This window comes from Salvelinus sp. IW2-2015, linkage group LG21 (assembly GCF_002910315.2).
Source record: "Salvelinus sp. IW2-2015 linkage group LG21, ASM291031v2, whole genome shotgun sequence".
Classification (NCBI taxonomy): Eukaryota; Metazoa; Chordata; class Actinopteri; order Salmoniformes; family Salmonidae; genus Salvelinus; species Salvelinus sp. IW2-2015.
Window position 1 is genome coordinate 3149995 of NC_036861.1, and position 15795 is coordinate 3165789.

Here is a 15795-nt window from a genome sequence, read left to right on the forward strand (position 1 = left end):
AATTATGAGCCCAATTGGTTTAGCCATGGGAAAAGACAGGAATCTTCCCGCTAGCAATGATTGGCTGAGATAATGAATGGGCTGGACATGCTGAGAGAGGAGTTTGGATTGGTCTGCCATGTAGCATGCTTCTGTCTATAACATGAGCTACTCAGTATGTGTAGATAATCCTTGCTACCACAGCTTTTTTGAAAGATATAGTAGCCATGGAGAACTGCAAAGGTGTTGCTACTGCTCTCAACAGCATTTCTACCCTGAATTTAGCAGGCACTATCGACAAAGATCAGTGGAGGAAAAGTTGCGAATAATCAGATGAGGAAATTCCTGACTTAAGTAAAAAAGAGTCTTCTGATGACAGTGATGGGCAAGAAACAGTGACCAGCAGTGTTGTTGTCACGGAAGAAGTTGACGATTTTTAATCAGTGGAATGCCAGGTGGAAGCAGAGTATGAGAAGAATACCTGCAGATTCATACTACACCATTTCATGGGATTGTGGTTCATTGTTTAGCTAGCTAGATGTCTAAACACGACTCCACTTTGCCAGATGATTACATGACCCCTCAAGTTAACCAGGTGTGTTTGGGCGTGACTATGGCCATCTATTGCATTTCATGAACATGTGAACTACACTACCTTACTCATTCTGTTTAGCACATGGCCTCACATGTAAATCCTTAAAGAGATTGGTGGGGCTAAGGCTTAAGAGGGTGTGAACGATGCTGATTCGAAGTAGACAAAGAAGAGCGCTCCAGTTGGTGTACCAAACATTCAGGGGCCATTTTTTGACTGAAAAGAGGTGGTCGGTGACCTATACGTAATTAAAAGTCATTAAAATGTGGCTACATTTTCTGGCACTCCCTCCTGTCTGCATTGGCCTGGACATGAAGACTGTAGCCAATACGCATAGGCCATCACCTACACTTTGACATGTTGGCAAATTATTTATGTACATAGACGTTTTTCGGTTTTCAAATTGGCTATTAAAATGTTATATTTTGATTCATGGCCTTAGTGCCCGAGCAGATGTCCTTGCTGCCTTCGCAGATTGGGCACCTCTTGAAGGCCAAATGGCTTTGCCCGTAAAATCACAAAATTCCAGGCCTGCTGGTGAGCAATGTTCCCTTTATGACTGCGATGGCTGTGATCGAATCAACGCAATATTAGCCACTTCAATGCAACGTACCGAAACAAAACAAAACATGCAAGAGATTGTGTTCTGCCTACAACACATCGGAGTAGGATCATCCGTATTCTACATAGACCAGTACAGCATAACAAATCAAAGCTGCAGTAGGCCTATATGCAAATAGACCATTACAATATATGGTCTATGCCATTTACTTTGAACTGGACTGTGTTTACAGCTGTGGTCGTGAGTACAGTCATGGCCAAAAGTTTTGAGAATGACACAAATATTAATTTCCACAAAGTTTACTGCTTCAGTGTCTTTAGATATTTTTGTCAGATGTTACTATGGAATACTGAAGTATAATTACAAGCATTTCATAAGTGTCAAAGGCTTTAATTGACAATTACATGAAGTTGATGCAAAGAGTCAATATTTGCAGTGTTGACCCTTCTTTTTCAAGACCTCTGCAATCCGCCCTGGCATGCTGTCAATTAACTTCTGGGCCACATCCTGACTGATGGCAGCCCATTCTTGCATAATAAATGCTTGGAGTTGGCCAGAATTTGTGGGTTTGTAAGTCCACCCGCCTCTTGAGGATTGACCACAAGTTCTCAATGGGATTAAGGTCTAGGGAGTTTCCTGGCCATGGACCCAAAATATCGATGTTTTGTTCCCCGAGCCACTTAGTTATCACTTTTGCCTTATGGCAAGGTGCTCCATCATGCTGGAAAAAGCATTGTTCGTCACAAAACTGTTCCTGGACGGTTGGGAGAAGTTGCTCTCGGAGGATGTGTTGGTACTATTCTTTATTCATGGCTGTGTTCTTAGGCACAATTGTGAGTGAGCCCACTCCCTTGGCTGAGAAGCAACCACACACATGAATGGTCTCAGGATGCTTAACTGTTGGCATGACACAGGACTGATTGTAGCTCTCACCTTGTCTTCTCCGGACAAGCTTTTTTTCCGGATGCCCCAAACAATCGGAAAGGGGATTCATCAGAGAAAACTACTTTACCCCAGTCCTCAGCAGTCCAATCCCTGTACCTTTTGCAGAATATCAGTTTGTCCCTGATGTTTTTCCTGGAGAGAAGTTGCTTCTTTGCTGCCCTTCTTGACACCAGGCCATCCTCCAAAAGTCTTCGCCTCACTGTGCGTGCAGATGCACTCACACCTGCCTGCTGCCATTCCTGAGCAGGCTCTCTATTGGTGGTGCCACGATCCCGCAGCTGAATCAACTTTAGGAGACAGTCCTGGCACTTGCTGGACTTTCTTGGGCGCCCTGAAGCCTTCTTCACAACAATTGAACCGCTCTCCTTGAAGTTCTTGATGATCCAATAAATGGTTGATTTAGGTGCAATCTTACTGGCAGCAATATCCTTGCCTGTGAAGACCTTTTTGTGCAAAGCAATGATGACGGCACGTGTTTCCTTGCAGGTAACCATGCTTGACAGAGGAAGAACAATGATTCCAAGCACCACCCTCCTTTTGAAGCTTCCAGTTTGTTATTCGAACTCAATCAGCATGACAGAGTGATCTCCAGCCTTGTCCTCGTCAACACTCACACCTGTGTTAACGAGAGAATCACTGACATGATGTCAGCTGGTCCTTTGTGGCAGGGCTGAAATGCAGTGGAAATGTTTTTGGGGGATTCAGTTCATTTGCATGGCAAATAGGGACTTTGCAATTAATCTGATCACTCTTCTTTACATTCTGGAGTATATGCAAATTGCCATCATACAAACTGAGGCAGCAGACTTTGTGAAAATGAATATTTGTGTCATTCAAAACTAATTAACTTGTCATTTTTGCAGATTAAGTGTCTGAGCTAGGAATGTTTCAATATTTATTGTTTACAAATTATGAGTCAATGAATATAAACTGACTGTACAAAACACTAAGAACAACGTTTTTGTTAATATTTGTCTTTCCCATTCACCCTCTTAATGGCACACACACAATCCATGTCTCAATTGTCTCAAGGCTTAAAAATCCTTCTTTAATCCTCCACTTGATCTACACTGCTTGAAGTATATTTAACAAGTGACATCAATACGCTTTCATAGCTTTCACCTGGATTTACATGTTCAGTCTGTCATGGAAAGAGCAGGTGTTCATAATGTTTTGTACACTCAGTGTATAGCACAACTGGATTACACCCATCTCAAAATCCAATGGTTTCTAACAAAGATCTAACAGAGATCTTCTCTTCTCGCTTTGGCCATGCAGTGGGCCTCCATGTGATTGCTGTCCTCATTATGAAATTATCAACTTCACCCTGTATATCTAAAAATGACCATATACACTGATTGTTCAATGCAAAATTAACAAAACGTAAACCAGATTGTGAACCTAAACAATCAAAATAAAATCTATTGTAAGGCCTGTTCAGCAGTTATACCCAGATGAGTCCGTTTGGGATCCTGAGTGGCACGGAGGTGTAAGTCACTGCATCACAGTGCTGGAGGCATCACTTCAGACCCAGGTTCAATCCCGGGGTGTATCACAACCGGCCATGATCGGGAGTCCCAGTAACGGCGCACAATTGGCTCAGCGTCGTCCGGGTTAGGGGAGGGTTTGGCAGGGGTAGGCAGTATTGTAAAAAAAAAATTAACGGACTTTCCTAGTGAGATTAAAAAATAGAGTTGTCTCCAGTACCTTACTTTTATTCCGGTAAAAACATTTAACAGCGCAGATGGGGCTCCCGAGTGGCGCAGCGGTCTAAAGCACTGCATCTCAAGGACAACTCCATTGTGTCCTCCTCCCAGAGTGCTAAGAACCTTGGCGTGATCCTGGACAACACCCTGTCGTTCTCAACTAACATCAAGGCGGTGACCCGTTCCTGTAGGTTCATGCTCTACAACATTCGCAGAGTACGACCCTGCCTCACGCAGGAAGCGGCACAGGTCCTAATCCAGGCACTTGTCATCTCCCGTCTGGATTACTGCAACTCGCTGTTGGCTGGGCTCCCTGCCTGTGCCATTAAACCCCTACAACTCATCCAGAACGCCGCAGCCCGTCTGGTGTTCAACTTTCCCAAGTTCTCTCACGTCACCCCGCTCCTCCGCTCTCTCCACTGGCTTCCAGTTGAAGCTCGCATCCGCTACAAGACCATGGTGCTTGCCTACGGAGCTGTGAGGGGAACGGCACCTCCGTACCTTCAGGCTCTGATCAGGCCCTACACCCAAACAAGGGCACTGCGTTCATCCACCTCTGGCCTGCTCGCCTCCCTACCTCTGAGGAAGTACAGTTCCCGCTCAGCCCAGTCAAAACTGTTCGCTGCTCTGGCACCCAATGGGTGGAACAAACTCCCTCACGACGCCAGGTCAGCGGAGTCAATCACCACCTTCCGGAGACACCTGAAACCCCACCTCTTTAAGGAATACCTAGGATAGGATAAAGTAATAAAAGAGTTAGATGCACTATTGTAAAGTGGTTGTTCCACTGGATATCATAAGGTGAATGCACCAATTTGTAAGTCGCTCTGGATAAGAGCGTCTGCTAAATGACTTAAATGTAAATGTAATCTCAGTGCTAGATGCGTCACTACAGACACCCTGGTTCGAATCCACACCCAGCCGTCATTGGGAGTCCCATAGGGCGGCGCACAATTGTCACAGCGTCGTCCGGGTTTGGCCGTAGGCAGTGATTGTGAATAAGAATTTGTTCTTAACTGACTTGCCTAGTTAAATAAAATAAAAATAGATAATAACCTAGCAAATTACATAGATTGTCACTCAACTAATAAAGCCTAATATCACGCAAGCTATTTTAGAATTTGAATGCTGAAAGTGCCATGCAGATGAGCAAGATACGGAACAGCCCTCCAACCTTGCGTTGGTCAGCGTGTGAAGCTGGGCACAGTACAAGTTTGACTAGGATAAATAAAATACGGGTAAAAAAAAAAATATTGCCTGAGATTTCTCGGCATGCAAAATGACTTGTAGCTCAATGACTGTCAACACAGTTACATGCAGTTCGACACTGAAGGAGAGGACTCATCAGTTGCAGAGTATGTAAGCGGGGCTGGAGCGAGATTCCCAAAGGCTGGAGCGTTGGCCTTCTCGCCCGCTCCAATAGTGCTCACTTCACAAGCTCAGGGCATGACCGGCCCAGCATGCATCTGTAGTCTACTTGTGTGCTGCTACAGCCCCTTGCTTTAGCTACGGTCATGAGTTGGCTAAATATTTTCATAAAGAAACTGATAAAACACAGGGGCAAAATCAAGATGACTTACTTGATTTTGGGTGGGTGGAATCTGAAAAGATAAGTATTCCGAAAGCATGATGTGTACTTACTACGTGCACATGCTAAAAGAAAGGAATGAGGTGGATAGATAACTAAGTGTCAGTGTTACAAAGTATTTCTAAACTAACAATCAGATCTCTTAAGTTTTGTTCACTGTTGTTCTATTATCTATACAATAGGCCAGAATTGATTTTGGCCCAATAGGCCTGGCATATCCCCACTTCAAGTAACTTTCCTTTTTGATTGGGTTATTTTGCCAAAAAATCTTTAGGCCAACCTATAGAAGAATTTAACTATGCATCTCTGCCCAGCCTGGCAAGAGTGGCCAAAAGGGTGTTTAGCATCCCCAGTGGCTCCACTGCTAGCCTGCTTTCCAGCCACCTTCGCATGAGCCTAAAGCCACAGAATGGCCAAACTCCTGTTTCTAAAAATGACGTAGCCTATTTGAAGTGATGAGCGCTTCTTACATTCACCTTTTTTTCCCATGGTATCCAATTGGTAGTTAGTCTTGTCTCATCGCTGCAACTCCCGGTATGGACTCGGGAGGGGCGAAGGTCGAGAGCCGTGCGTCCTCCAAAACACAACCCAACCAAGCTGCACTGCTTCTTGACACAATGCCCGCTTAACCAGGAAGCCAGCCACACCAATGTGTCGGAGGAAACACCGTACACCTGCCACAGGAGTCGCTAGAGCGCGATGGGACAAGGACATCCCTACGGGCCAAACCCTCCCCTAACCCAGACGACGCTGGGCCAATTGTGGGTGCCCCGGTCGCGACCGGCTGCGACAGAGCCTGGACTCGAATCAGGATCTCAAGTGACACAGCTAGTACTGCGATGCAGTGTCTTAGACCACTGCGCCACTCGGGAGGCCAGAAAGAATGCAATTTAATGAATTTTCTGACCAATGCATGTTACATTTGGATCGGTTTGCGGTCCGCAGACCGATGCACTTGTATCTTAAACATGTGAATCGGAAAAACGGGTCAGTGTCTGGGGCAGCAACTGTAACTGCCCCTATGTTTGAAATACTGTTTGCCTGGAATGGGCCCTGTTTGTTAGACCAGTTTGCTTGAAGTCTCTTAGCAAAGTTATGTGTGACGTCATTCTCTCTCATCCTTGCAATTTTGAGTGACAGATCCTCTGGAGTCTAGTGACCTAAAAATAGGCTTAAAAGGCTGCTTTTACACAGATAGCCCAATTCTGATATTTTTCCACAACTTTTTTTTAAAGGAGTGGGACAGTCCCGTCCTTTACTTATTTTATTGTATAGGCGAGAGGAAAGTTAAGCATTTTAACTGAAAGAACACTGGGCTGGATTCAAACCCACACTGGCAGCGGTACATGTTCTCTAGAAGCAGCGGCCAATAACACTAGACCAGTGGTTACCAGGGGTACTAGGACCCCTAGGGGTACTTGGCCTATCCACAGGGGGTACTTGTGAAGACTCATGAGACCATAGGCCCACTGGTAAAATGCACACGAGGGGGTACTTCAGGGGTACTCCGGCAGAGCAAAATTCAGTTTGTGGAACAGTAACGTAAACTCACCCCATTCCGTACAAATGTGCACAACCGCAACATTCAAACGAGGCTACAAAGAAAACTAATGGGACTGTAGCGACTGTGTTGACTTCAAAATCGGGGGTGTGAACAACGTTTCTTTTCAAGCGTTGATTGACATGGTAATGGATCTATAGTATTGGAGAAAAGTTGAAAAAACGGACCCTCCGTTACATTGTGACGCGTCATGCCGTAACGTACAGCACGCATAAAGCAACTATTTCTGTCTTACAATCTCTCTCCACCAGGTGTAGCACTTCTCTCATCCTTTAAAAACAAGAAATGGACAGTGACGGGGGCAAGGGGGGATACCTAGTCATTTTTTGCATCATCACTGCATCATTCTCAAAGCCACTGTTTACTTCTAAGATCACTTTAGCACCGCCCTAAAAACCCAATTCAAATTCAACACAAACCTTCAAATAGGTGACGTTTTATGACACATTATATAAACTCTTTATAGCGTTTTATTTACATTTGAGAGGCGATAAGGTGATAAGTTGGACAGATCGAGTGAAAAAAAGCTATTTTCACACACATCTCTCTTCTCACTATCACACATTAGTTTCGCTTCCCCACCCGCCATTTTTAAAAAGACCCGACGGGACTCATTGCCTTCTTGAATCATGCAGAAACGGGCAGCGTGGGGGTCATGTAATTGATTCTGTTGGAAAGGGGAGAAATTGTGCTTTACAATGGTACTGACATTACAGTTGATCTAGAAGTATTACGTTTTTGGGGCGCTAAAATAAGGTTAATTGTAGGGACCAAGGCGATGTACAAAAGTGAGTGAGTTTACGTTAATCGAAAAAGTTTGGGAACCACTGTGCTAGGCCACCACTAATTTGTCTTTTGACAACTTTCAAATCCAGTTGAATAGGGGAAAAATGTAATTTGAGAGAGTTGCAAGAGATTAATTTGAATGCGCAGCATATACTTACTCCGTGATCTTCTTGGCGAGCTCGGTGCATGCGGTGGTCGAGTTAGCAGAGAAAACACGGTACCCACTTTTAGAGATATTCATTGTTGAGTGACTATAGCAAAGCTTTGAAGTTCGAGAATGACAAACGAGATTTATGAGGCCTTATAAAGGTCAATGTACACGTATTTTGCCTACTCACATTGACAATATCGACTATAAATTCAGGATTTAAGAACACGGAAATACGTCGAATGAGTGCGGAATGTTACAAAATCTCAAAGCATAAACACTGGCCTACATGTAGCTAACCTACATAACTGGCGTAAGTAAACAAGTCTACTTATCGATCGCAGTATGACTGGTCTAACAAACTAGAAAACTGAGTTTTTCCACATCCGCACATAGATCTGTAGGCTACTCTACGAAAAACGCGCTCCACCTAGTTGGAAAAATATTTTGTAATAAAAGTACACTACAGCAGACTCGTGTAATCTCAAAAAGTGTATACAATGTTGCTTCTAGCGTAGCTAATGTAAACTTTGTAGCAATGAGGTCGCGTCAAAGAAAATAATATGAGTAATTTCATTGGGTAGCCAACGATAAACATATTGGCAGTATAATAATCCAATGTGATTGCTGCTTTGGAACAGAGGGCGGTTAGTTCGAATTTTCAACCACTCAGAGCACTTCAATCATGCGCGAGGTCAAAGAGTAACCTTACGTAGCAAGCGTAAAAAGCCGTAAAGAGACGCTCAAGTAATGAGTTATTATGTAGAAGAAACATGTAGGTAACACTTAAAAAGTGGTATTTCAGGGGGGAACGGTAGGTCATGTATAATTTAATACAATACAAATAAATAAATAAATTGTTACACAACTTTGTCATATTTCCTAGAAATCTAACTAGCCTAATTAAACTTTTGTATACTATTTCCTCAATTAACAAATACAGTTTCAAAATTGCTTGCAGCCATCCCATATCATTAGGAGGTTACGTAAAAGTACTTTCTTGAATTTTCAGCAGGAACAGCTTCATAATAATGACCACAAAGTCAGAATTGACTAAAGAGTTCATTGACATTGGGAGAATTGTTGGCAATTTTGTCTTTTCACTATAAAAATTTCATTTGATGAAAAGCTTTATTCTATCACCAAAGGATTTGTTTAATAAGATAATATGTGGGTATGTACAGTGTGAGGATGTGCTACCTATTTTTTGTCAGTGTTCTTGTGGAACGCGGTCATCCAGCTTAGCTCAATGCTAGGCATGATTCTCCACACTTGGATATGGGTGTCACAGCAGATTCCTTCACTAAGGCCATTGGCGTAGAACAAGGGGCAGAGGGTGCGATTCAGAGGTAGTACCACCCTCCCAACGTCTTAATGTTATGTCCACACCATACACGTAGGGTTCCTTCAGTCCCTCACCTGCCCCCCTCCACCACCCCACCAATCCTCTCATCCTTTGAGCACCTTCTCCTTTAGCAGGTCCAATATGACCTGTCTTTCCTGGCTCTCCAGCTCGAACCTCCTCTCCCTCTCCTTCCTCTCCGCCCCCAGCCTCTCTCTCTCCAGAGTGATCTTACTCCTCTGGATTTCTAGCTCCTCCCTCCTCAGCAATAGCTCCTCCTCCCGCAGTCGTTGTTCCGCCTCCGAGCGCTTCTCCAGGAAGCTGAGGATCTCTGAGTAGGTCTGGCAGCAGCATTGGCAAGGCTGCTTGGCCATGGGCGCCGCCGAGACTAGAGAGAGCTCCGCCAGGTCCTCCTGCTGCTCCTCGGGCTCTGGGGTCGTGGGGACTGAAGGGGGCAGGGAGGGGAGAGAATAGAGAGGGAGATAGTTGGTGATGGGGAGGATAAAGTCTCAAAAGGTCAATGTTTTTTGGTTATCATTTCTTTGGTCTGTAGTCACTCAATTTTTGCTGAGGAGCAAACATGTCACTGTGTGTCTCTTGAGTACCAGCACACACAGAGACAACAGGTTTTAGGCGGGGCAAGGGCAGGGCATTCTAAGCAATTACAGGGGAACCACTGGTTTGGTCACAGTAGTGCTATAATAACAGTAATCTCTTCAGGTGTGTGTCCTATTTCCTTCCTCCCTTTGGATATGATCACAGATCTAAAAGTTATTCTCTCACTGCACAGATCTAAACAGACTTGGATGGGGTTCTTACCTTTGGGTTGTCCTGTTTGTGTGGAGATAATGATGGGTTTGTCCTGCTCTGGTAGACTAGCCAGCTCTTCCAGGGCTCGTTTCCTGAGTTCCTCATCCTGGTACTTACTCTCCCCGCTGGCCAGAAGACCCTTCTCTGCCTCCAKCTCCAACACCTCGTGGAGTAGGTCTTCTTTCTGGGCATACAGCCTCTCTGTCCCAAACCTGAACACATACAGGCACATAAGCATGAACAGACACAGACACACAGGGTTGGGTATCAGCTTCTAATACATTCCTCCTATTAAGCCTTGTGTAGACTCTTGTGTATGTATGTCTAATGTCAACTTCTGGCCAGTCTTGACCAACCTGCGTAGGCTGGGGAAGTCCTGCTTCTTGTAGTAGTCCAGCAGCAGCATGGTCCTCTCCCTGCAACGCCGGGCGTCCACCTCGAAGCTCTCGTCCTGCAGGGCAGCAGTGATGATCTCCCCGACACGGGCCCAGATACGACCCGACTCCTTGGAACAGAACGGGTTCTGAGCAATGACCTCACGGAGCAGCAGGATGTCGTGGCGGGCGGAGAATCGCACCTGTCGCTTGCGGGGAGTGGTGGAGGGCCCGGCGAGGGAGAAACCTAGGGAGGGGGACGGAAAAAGTGAGAGGCAATATCTAAGTCGTAGACTATTGGTATAGAATCCTCAGATATGATCTTTGCCAAGAGGTCTGGACCTTAGTGCACTTATACTGTAACACTGGTTCAAGCCTCACTGATTGTTCCTCCTCAATTGCTACTTCAGAAAGTAAATAGACAATCCAGATGGTAAGGAAATAACTCGAAGTTCAACATGGGGAGCTGCAAGATAAACTACTGGGCTGAATATAAGGGGTTCACATTGGTGAATGTTTGGGAAACATAACTTGGTTGTAGTCATTTTGGAAACGTAAAGAAAAACGGGTGAGACCCTATTTGAATTTGTCCAAGAGAAACTCTCGTTTGCGTTTTCCGTTTGAAGTAAACGGTTTTACAACAGGGCGAAACGATTTGTAACATATTAAGCTAATGATTACAACCCTGGCAAAGTATTTAATCATAAACGTAATTTAACTGTGAACGGCCTGAAGGTTATTTGTTGTCGATTGGGGATCAGCTGTCATACAAAGCAAAGCCGATATTATCACTTTCACTGTCAAAGCAACAGCCGAAGCCCCCTATTTGCCTGGTGATGTAGGCTAGTTGCTAAAACGCTTTGCCATTCCAGGCACAAGTGCAAGCAACACGGCACGTCTACCCATGCAGAGGCAACGCAGTTAGAAAATTAAAGTATAAATGTTGCATTGTTTATTATGGGCCAGCGCGCGCACAGGAAAATCACACGAGCCGCATAAAAATGACAAATGCTGGTTATGGATTTATGAACAATAAAATATGTAATGTCAGACGTAGCAGTTTATGTCGGGCTCACCACCGTTATTTGCCATCTCCACCACACGTTCCATATCTGCATGTATCCGGGATCAGCTGATACACACAAAATGTTGAGGTCACAGTACACGTCCACTCACCAGTACAGGTTCCATTCTGACGTGTAACTCAACTTCTCTGGAAATCTGGCAAAACTGGCGAGGCGAAAATTGTGCAGGACCGCGGAGTGTCCACAAGATGGGGTCAAAGTACCGCGCGTAAAGTTTCTGGTATATTCTGACAAGTGAAGTCAATTCCATCATCACAGAGAAAAGGGGCTGGATGCTCTGTACAATCCATAATACAGAACATATTCACTTGTGGCTTTGACTTGGCATGGTAACAGGCAATCTGGAATACTGGAATATATAGTTGACCTACATAAGATTGCTCTATTCTGCATCTGATTTATTTTTATTGACCATAAACAGTTGAACAATGCACTCACTTCAGAGTGAGTGGCACCTCAAAGGTCATAATTCACTCTCCAGGTCAAGAGCTATTTACTGGAATGATGTGTTGAATAATTACATTTGAATATCATCAGTATTCAGGTGGTCTCTTACCTCCCACCTTTTGACCCCATCCACCTCGCTCACTTACACACACACACGTCACTCTGCCCCCCTGCAACTCTCTCACATTTTAGTCATTTGACGGGCGCTCTTAACCAGAGCGACTTACAGGAGCAATTAGGGTGAAGTGCCTTGCTCAAGGGCACATTGACCGATTTTTCACCTAGTCTGCCTGGAGATTCGAACAAGCGACCTTTCGGTTACTGGCCAAACGCAAGGCACTTATCTTGTCACGGTGACTTGGCGCTAATGAAATCTACTGAGGTATTGGACAGGCTTAATGTGCTGTGTATAACACATCACCATAATAGTTATGCAATAGTCATTATAATGGTCTTTCCCCCATCAGACCAGAGTAGGCGCACTCCTAAAAACACACATCTAGCCTGTGTCCTAAATGGCACCCTATTCCCTATATATAGTGCACTACTTTTTACCAGTGCCCATAGGACTCTGGTCAAAAGAAGTGCGCCCGTGTCAAAAGTAGTGCAAAAGTAGGGAATATGGTGCCATTTGGGACACTCTTAGAGATGGGATCCAACTGGCAACTGACCTACTTGACCAGTGTCTCATTGAAGAAGTCAAATGTACATCTACACTGAGTGTACAAAACATTAGGAACACCTAATACTGAGTTGCACCCCTTTTGCCGTCAGAACAGCCTCAATTCGTCAGGGCATGGACTACAAGGTGTCGAAAGCGTTCCACGGGGATGTTGGCCCATTTTGACTCCAATGCTTCCCACAGTTGTGTCAAGTTGGCTGGGATGTCCTTTGGGTGGTGGACCATTCTTAATACACACGTAAAACTGTTGAGCGTGAAAAACCCAGCAGCTCTGCAGTTCTTGACACACTCAAACTGGTACGCCTGGTACCTACTACCATACCCGTTCAAAGGCAGTTAATTAAATATTTTGTTTTACCCATTTACCCTCAGAATGGAACACGTACACAATCCATGTCTCAATTGTCTCAAGGCTTAAAAATCCTTCTTTAACCCGTCTCCTCCCCTTCATTTACACCAGGGGTTTCCAACAGGTTGATTGCGAGCTGCCAGTAGCTCATAGCCCGTAAGCTACCAGTAGATCGTAGCCCGTAAGCTACCAGTAGCTAGTAGCCCGTAAGCTCCCGGTAGCCCGTAAGGTACCAGTAGCTTGTAGCCCGTAAGCTATCAGTAGTTTGTAGCCCGTAAGCTACCAGTAGCTTGTAGCCCGTAAGCTACCAGTAGCTCGTAGCCCACCTATGAATTGCTCGCCAAACAATTCTGAAAGTACATGCACATGTGCCCTTGTGGGTTGACAGAAATACTTTCCCCCGAAACCTTCTCAATTAATTAAGGATCAGACACTCTTTTTCAATTATCGCCTAAAATGACATACCCAAATCTAACTGCCGGTAGCTCAAGACCTGAAGCAAGGATATGCATATTCTTGATACCATTTGAAAGGAAACACTTTGAAGTTTGTGGAAATGTGAAATTAATGTAGGAAAATATAACACATTAGATCTGGTAAAAGATAATACAAAGAAAAAAACATGCATATTTATATATATTTTTTTTCATCATCTTTGAAATGCAAGAGAAAGGCCAATATATGACTTAGGAATATAGGCGCAATTTACATTTTGGCCACTAGATGTCAGCAGTATATGTGCAAAGTGCATTTCTGTTCAAAATGTTGTATCAAGACTGCCCAAATGTGCCTAATTTGTTTATTAATAAATTTTCAAGTTCATAACTGTGCACTCTCCTCAAACAATAGCATGGTATTCTTTCACTGTAATAGCTACTGTAAATTGGACAGTGCAGTTAGATTAACAAGAATTTAAGCTTTCTGTCCATATCAGATATGTCTATGTCCTGGGAAATGTTCTTGTTACTACACCTCATGCTACTCACATTAGCCTACGTTAGCTCAACTGTCCCATGGGAGGGGGTGACCGATCCTTAGAGGTTAAATGTTAACTGCAAAGTAGGCTTACCTGGCAGAACTATATACTTTATATCTACAATTCGTTATTTGCTAACTTTGCCATGAAATGAGCTGCAGCAGTACAGAACCGTTGCTAGACCAGCACATTAGATGGCACATTCATCACTAAATGTGTTAGTGTTCTTCCAGACCAATTGGTTTTCCTTCTGATGTGATTTAAGCATTGACATGGACTCAGAACATCCAACTTCGTTGTTTCTCTATTAACAATTGTAATTTTAAGGGGGAAAAACTCAATCTAAAAAATAAAAAAAACTGAGAACCATATTTGGGAGAAGATAAAACATAATTCGTAAAAGAAATCACACATTTTATAGGGCCCCCTTTGGAGTTGTTTATTAACCATTATTTTATCAGGTATATTGACAGAAAGGACCCGGGGAAGAGTTGCAGGGAGGAGAAGAGAAGAAGGAGGAGCAAGCAAAAAAGAATTGGAAAGCCAAAAAATGTGTAGCTCGCGATATGTTTAATTGTTTAAGCTAGAAAAGGTTGGAGACATCTGATCTACACTGATTGACGTGGATTTAACAGGTGACATCAATAAGGGATCATAGCTTTCACCTGGATTCACCTGGTCGGTCTTTGTCATGGAATGAGCATCCGTTCCTAATGTTTCTTACACTCAGTGTACATGTTGTTTACTTACAGCAAGGTCTGAGATGGAGAGGTGATAATATGAATACTATCATACACTATGATCATAGACGCTAACTTGGCCCCAAGCTACATTTACACAGTACAAATGCTTTATACATGTATGAGTAGTCTGTGACTCGGTCTTCATAATCTAGTGAGATTTTGAACAAACCTTTGCCAATTTGCAAAATCCTTTGTGTTTCAGTAGATGTTAATGGCCAATAACTTTATATTCCCACAGTAGAAATTCTTTATACTCATACTATGCTATGAACAGTGTATACTGTAGGTATATGAGCAGGGGGTCATTTAATTATGTCCATAATTGCGTTTACACAGCCAGCCTAATTCTGATCTTTAAGACCAATCAGATCAGAGCTATTGCTAATAATTGGGCAAAAGATCAGAATTGGGGTGACTGTGTAAACGCAGCCTAAGTGACACGTGGAACGTCTGACAGACATTAGTGTGCAATTCAGTTTAGTGTTGATGGGTGCCACACTGTACAGAAATCTGTCATCTTTCAAATGCTGTGACAGCTCGGTCTCAACGGCAGGCAGGCTTTTTCTATAGCCTCCATGGCACAATAAAACTGTCACCGTAACCTCCTTCTCTCTCCCCCTAGCCAGCATTTTATTAACCGTCTCCTCTGGCTGTGGCGAGCCACTGAGCGAATGTCAAATGTGGMATTTTCAATATCTTCAATGCAGATTGACCCCTTCWGTAGCAGSTTTCTTCAATCTTCTTGTGTTGGTCTGTCTGCACTGCACAAATCAAAGTGTCATTTCAAACCAGACGATCCCAGACTTTTGTTGAGTTTACTTTTGAATGGTTTCATCAAGATGTTTTATGAATCATACATCCAATACAATTCAATCCGTGAGATGTAAATACTCTATGACAGACAATGTAATTCATATTTTAGACTTTGTTCTTGGCCTCCATTATTCATTTCATAACTTTCTCAATAGCCTGAACGCAAATGGTAACTTCTCTTTTTTACTCTCTCTCTCTCTCTCTCTCTTCGATCTCCTTTACCTGTCAAACTGTCAGGCACAATGTCCTGTGAGAGTCTGTGGAAAGACAGAGGCTTCCTATAGCTTTTTCTGTCACAGTTTATACA

The 15795-nt window shown here is 43.7% G+C and overlaps 2 protein-coding genes across 6 annotated transcripts in view; both read right to left on the reverse strand.

The window, feature by feature from the left end:
- Positions 1 to 8461, reverse strand: part of LOC111982382 (phosphoribosyl pyrophosphate synthase-associated protein 1) — a 31322-nt gene extending 22861 nt beyond the window's left edge. For 4 of the 5 annotated variants that reach the window (XM_024013946.2, XM_024013947.2, XM_024013943.3 and 1 more), the window contains exon 1: positions 7878 to 8461. In XM_024013946.2, the coding sequence (XP_023869714.1) occupies positions 7878 to 7960 (83 nt within the window). In that variant the 5' untranslated portion in view covers positions 7961 to 8461. Of the gene's footprint in view, positions 1 to 5848; positions 6264 to 7877 lie in introns of those variants that run through there. The other variant, XM_070433817.1, reaches the window with a different exon arrangement.
- Positions 8462 to 8681: 220 nt separating this feature from the next.
- si:dkey-45d16.4 (scaffold attachment factor B1) lies at positions 8682 to 11519 on the reverse strand. Its single transcript, XM_024014011.2, has 4 exons — positions 11470 to 11519; positions 10376 to 10640; positions 10029 to 10231; positions 8682 to 9654 (listed from the first exon to the last, which is right to left on the reverse strand). The coding sequence occupies exons 1-4, from the start codon at positions 11501 to 11503 to the stop codon at positions 9317 to 9319; spliced, it is 840 nt and encodes a 279-aa protein (XP_023869779.1). The 5' UTR covers positions 11504 to 11519; the 3' UTR covers positions 8682 to 9316.
- Positions 11520 to 15795: the final 4276 nt, after the last annotated feature.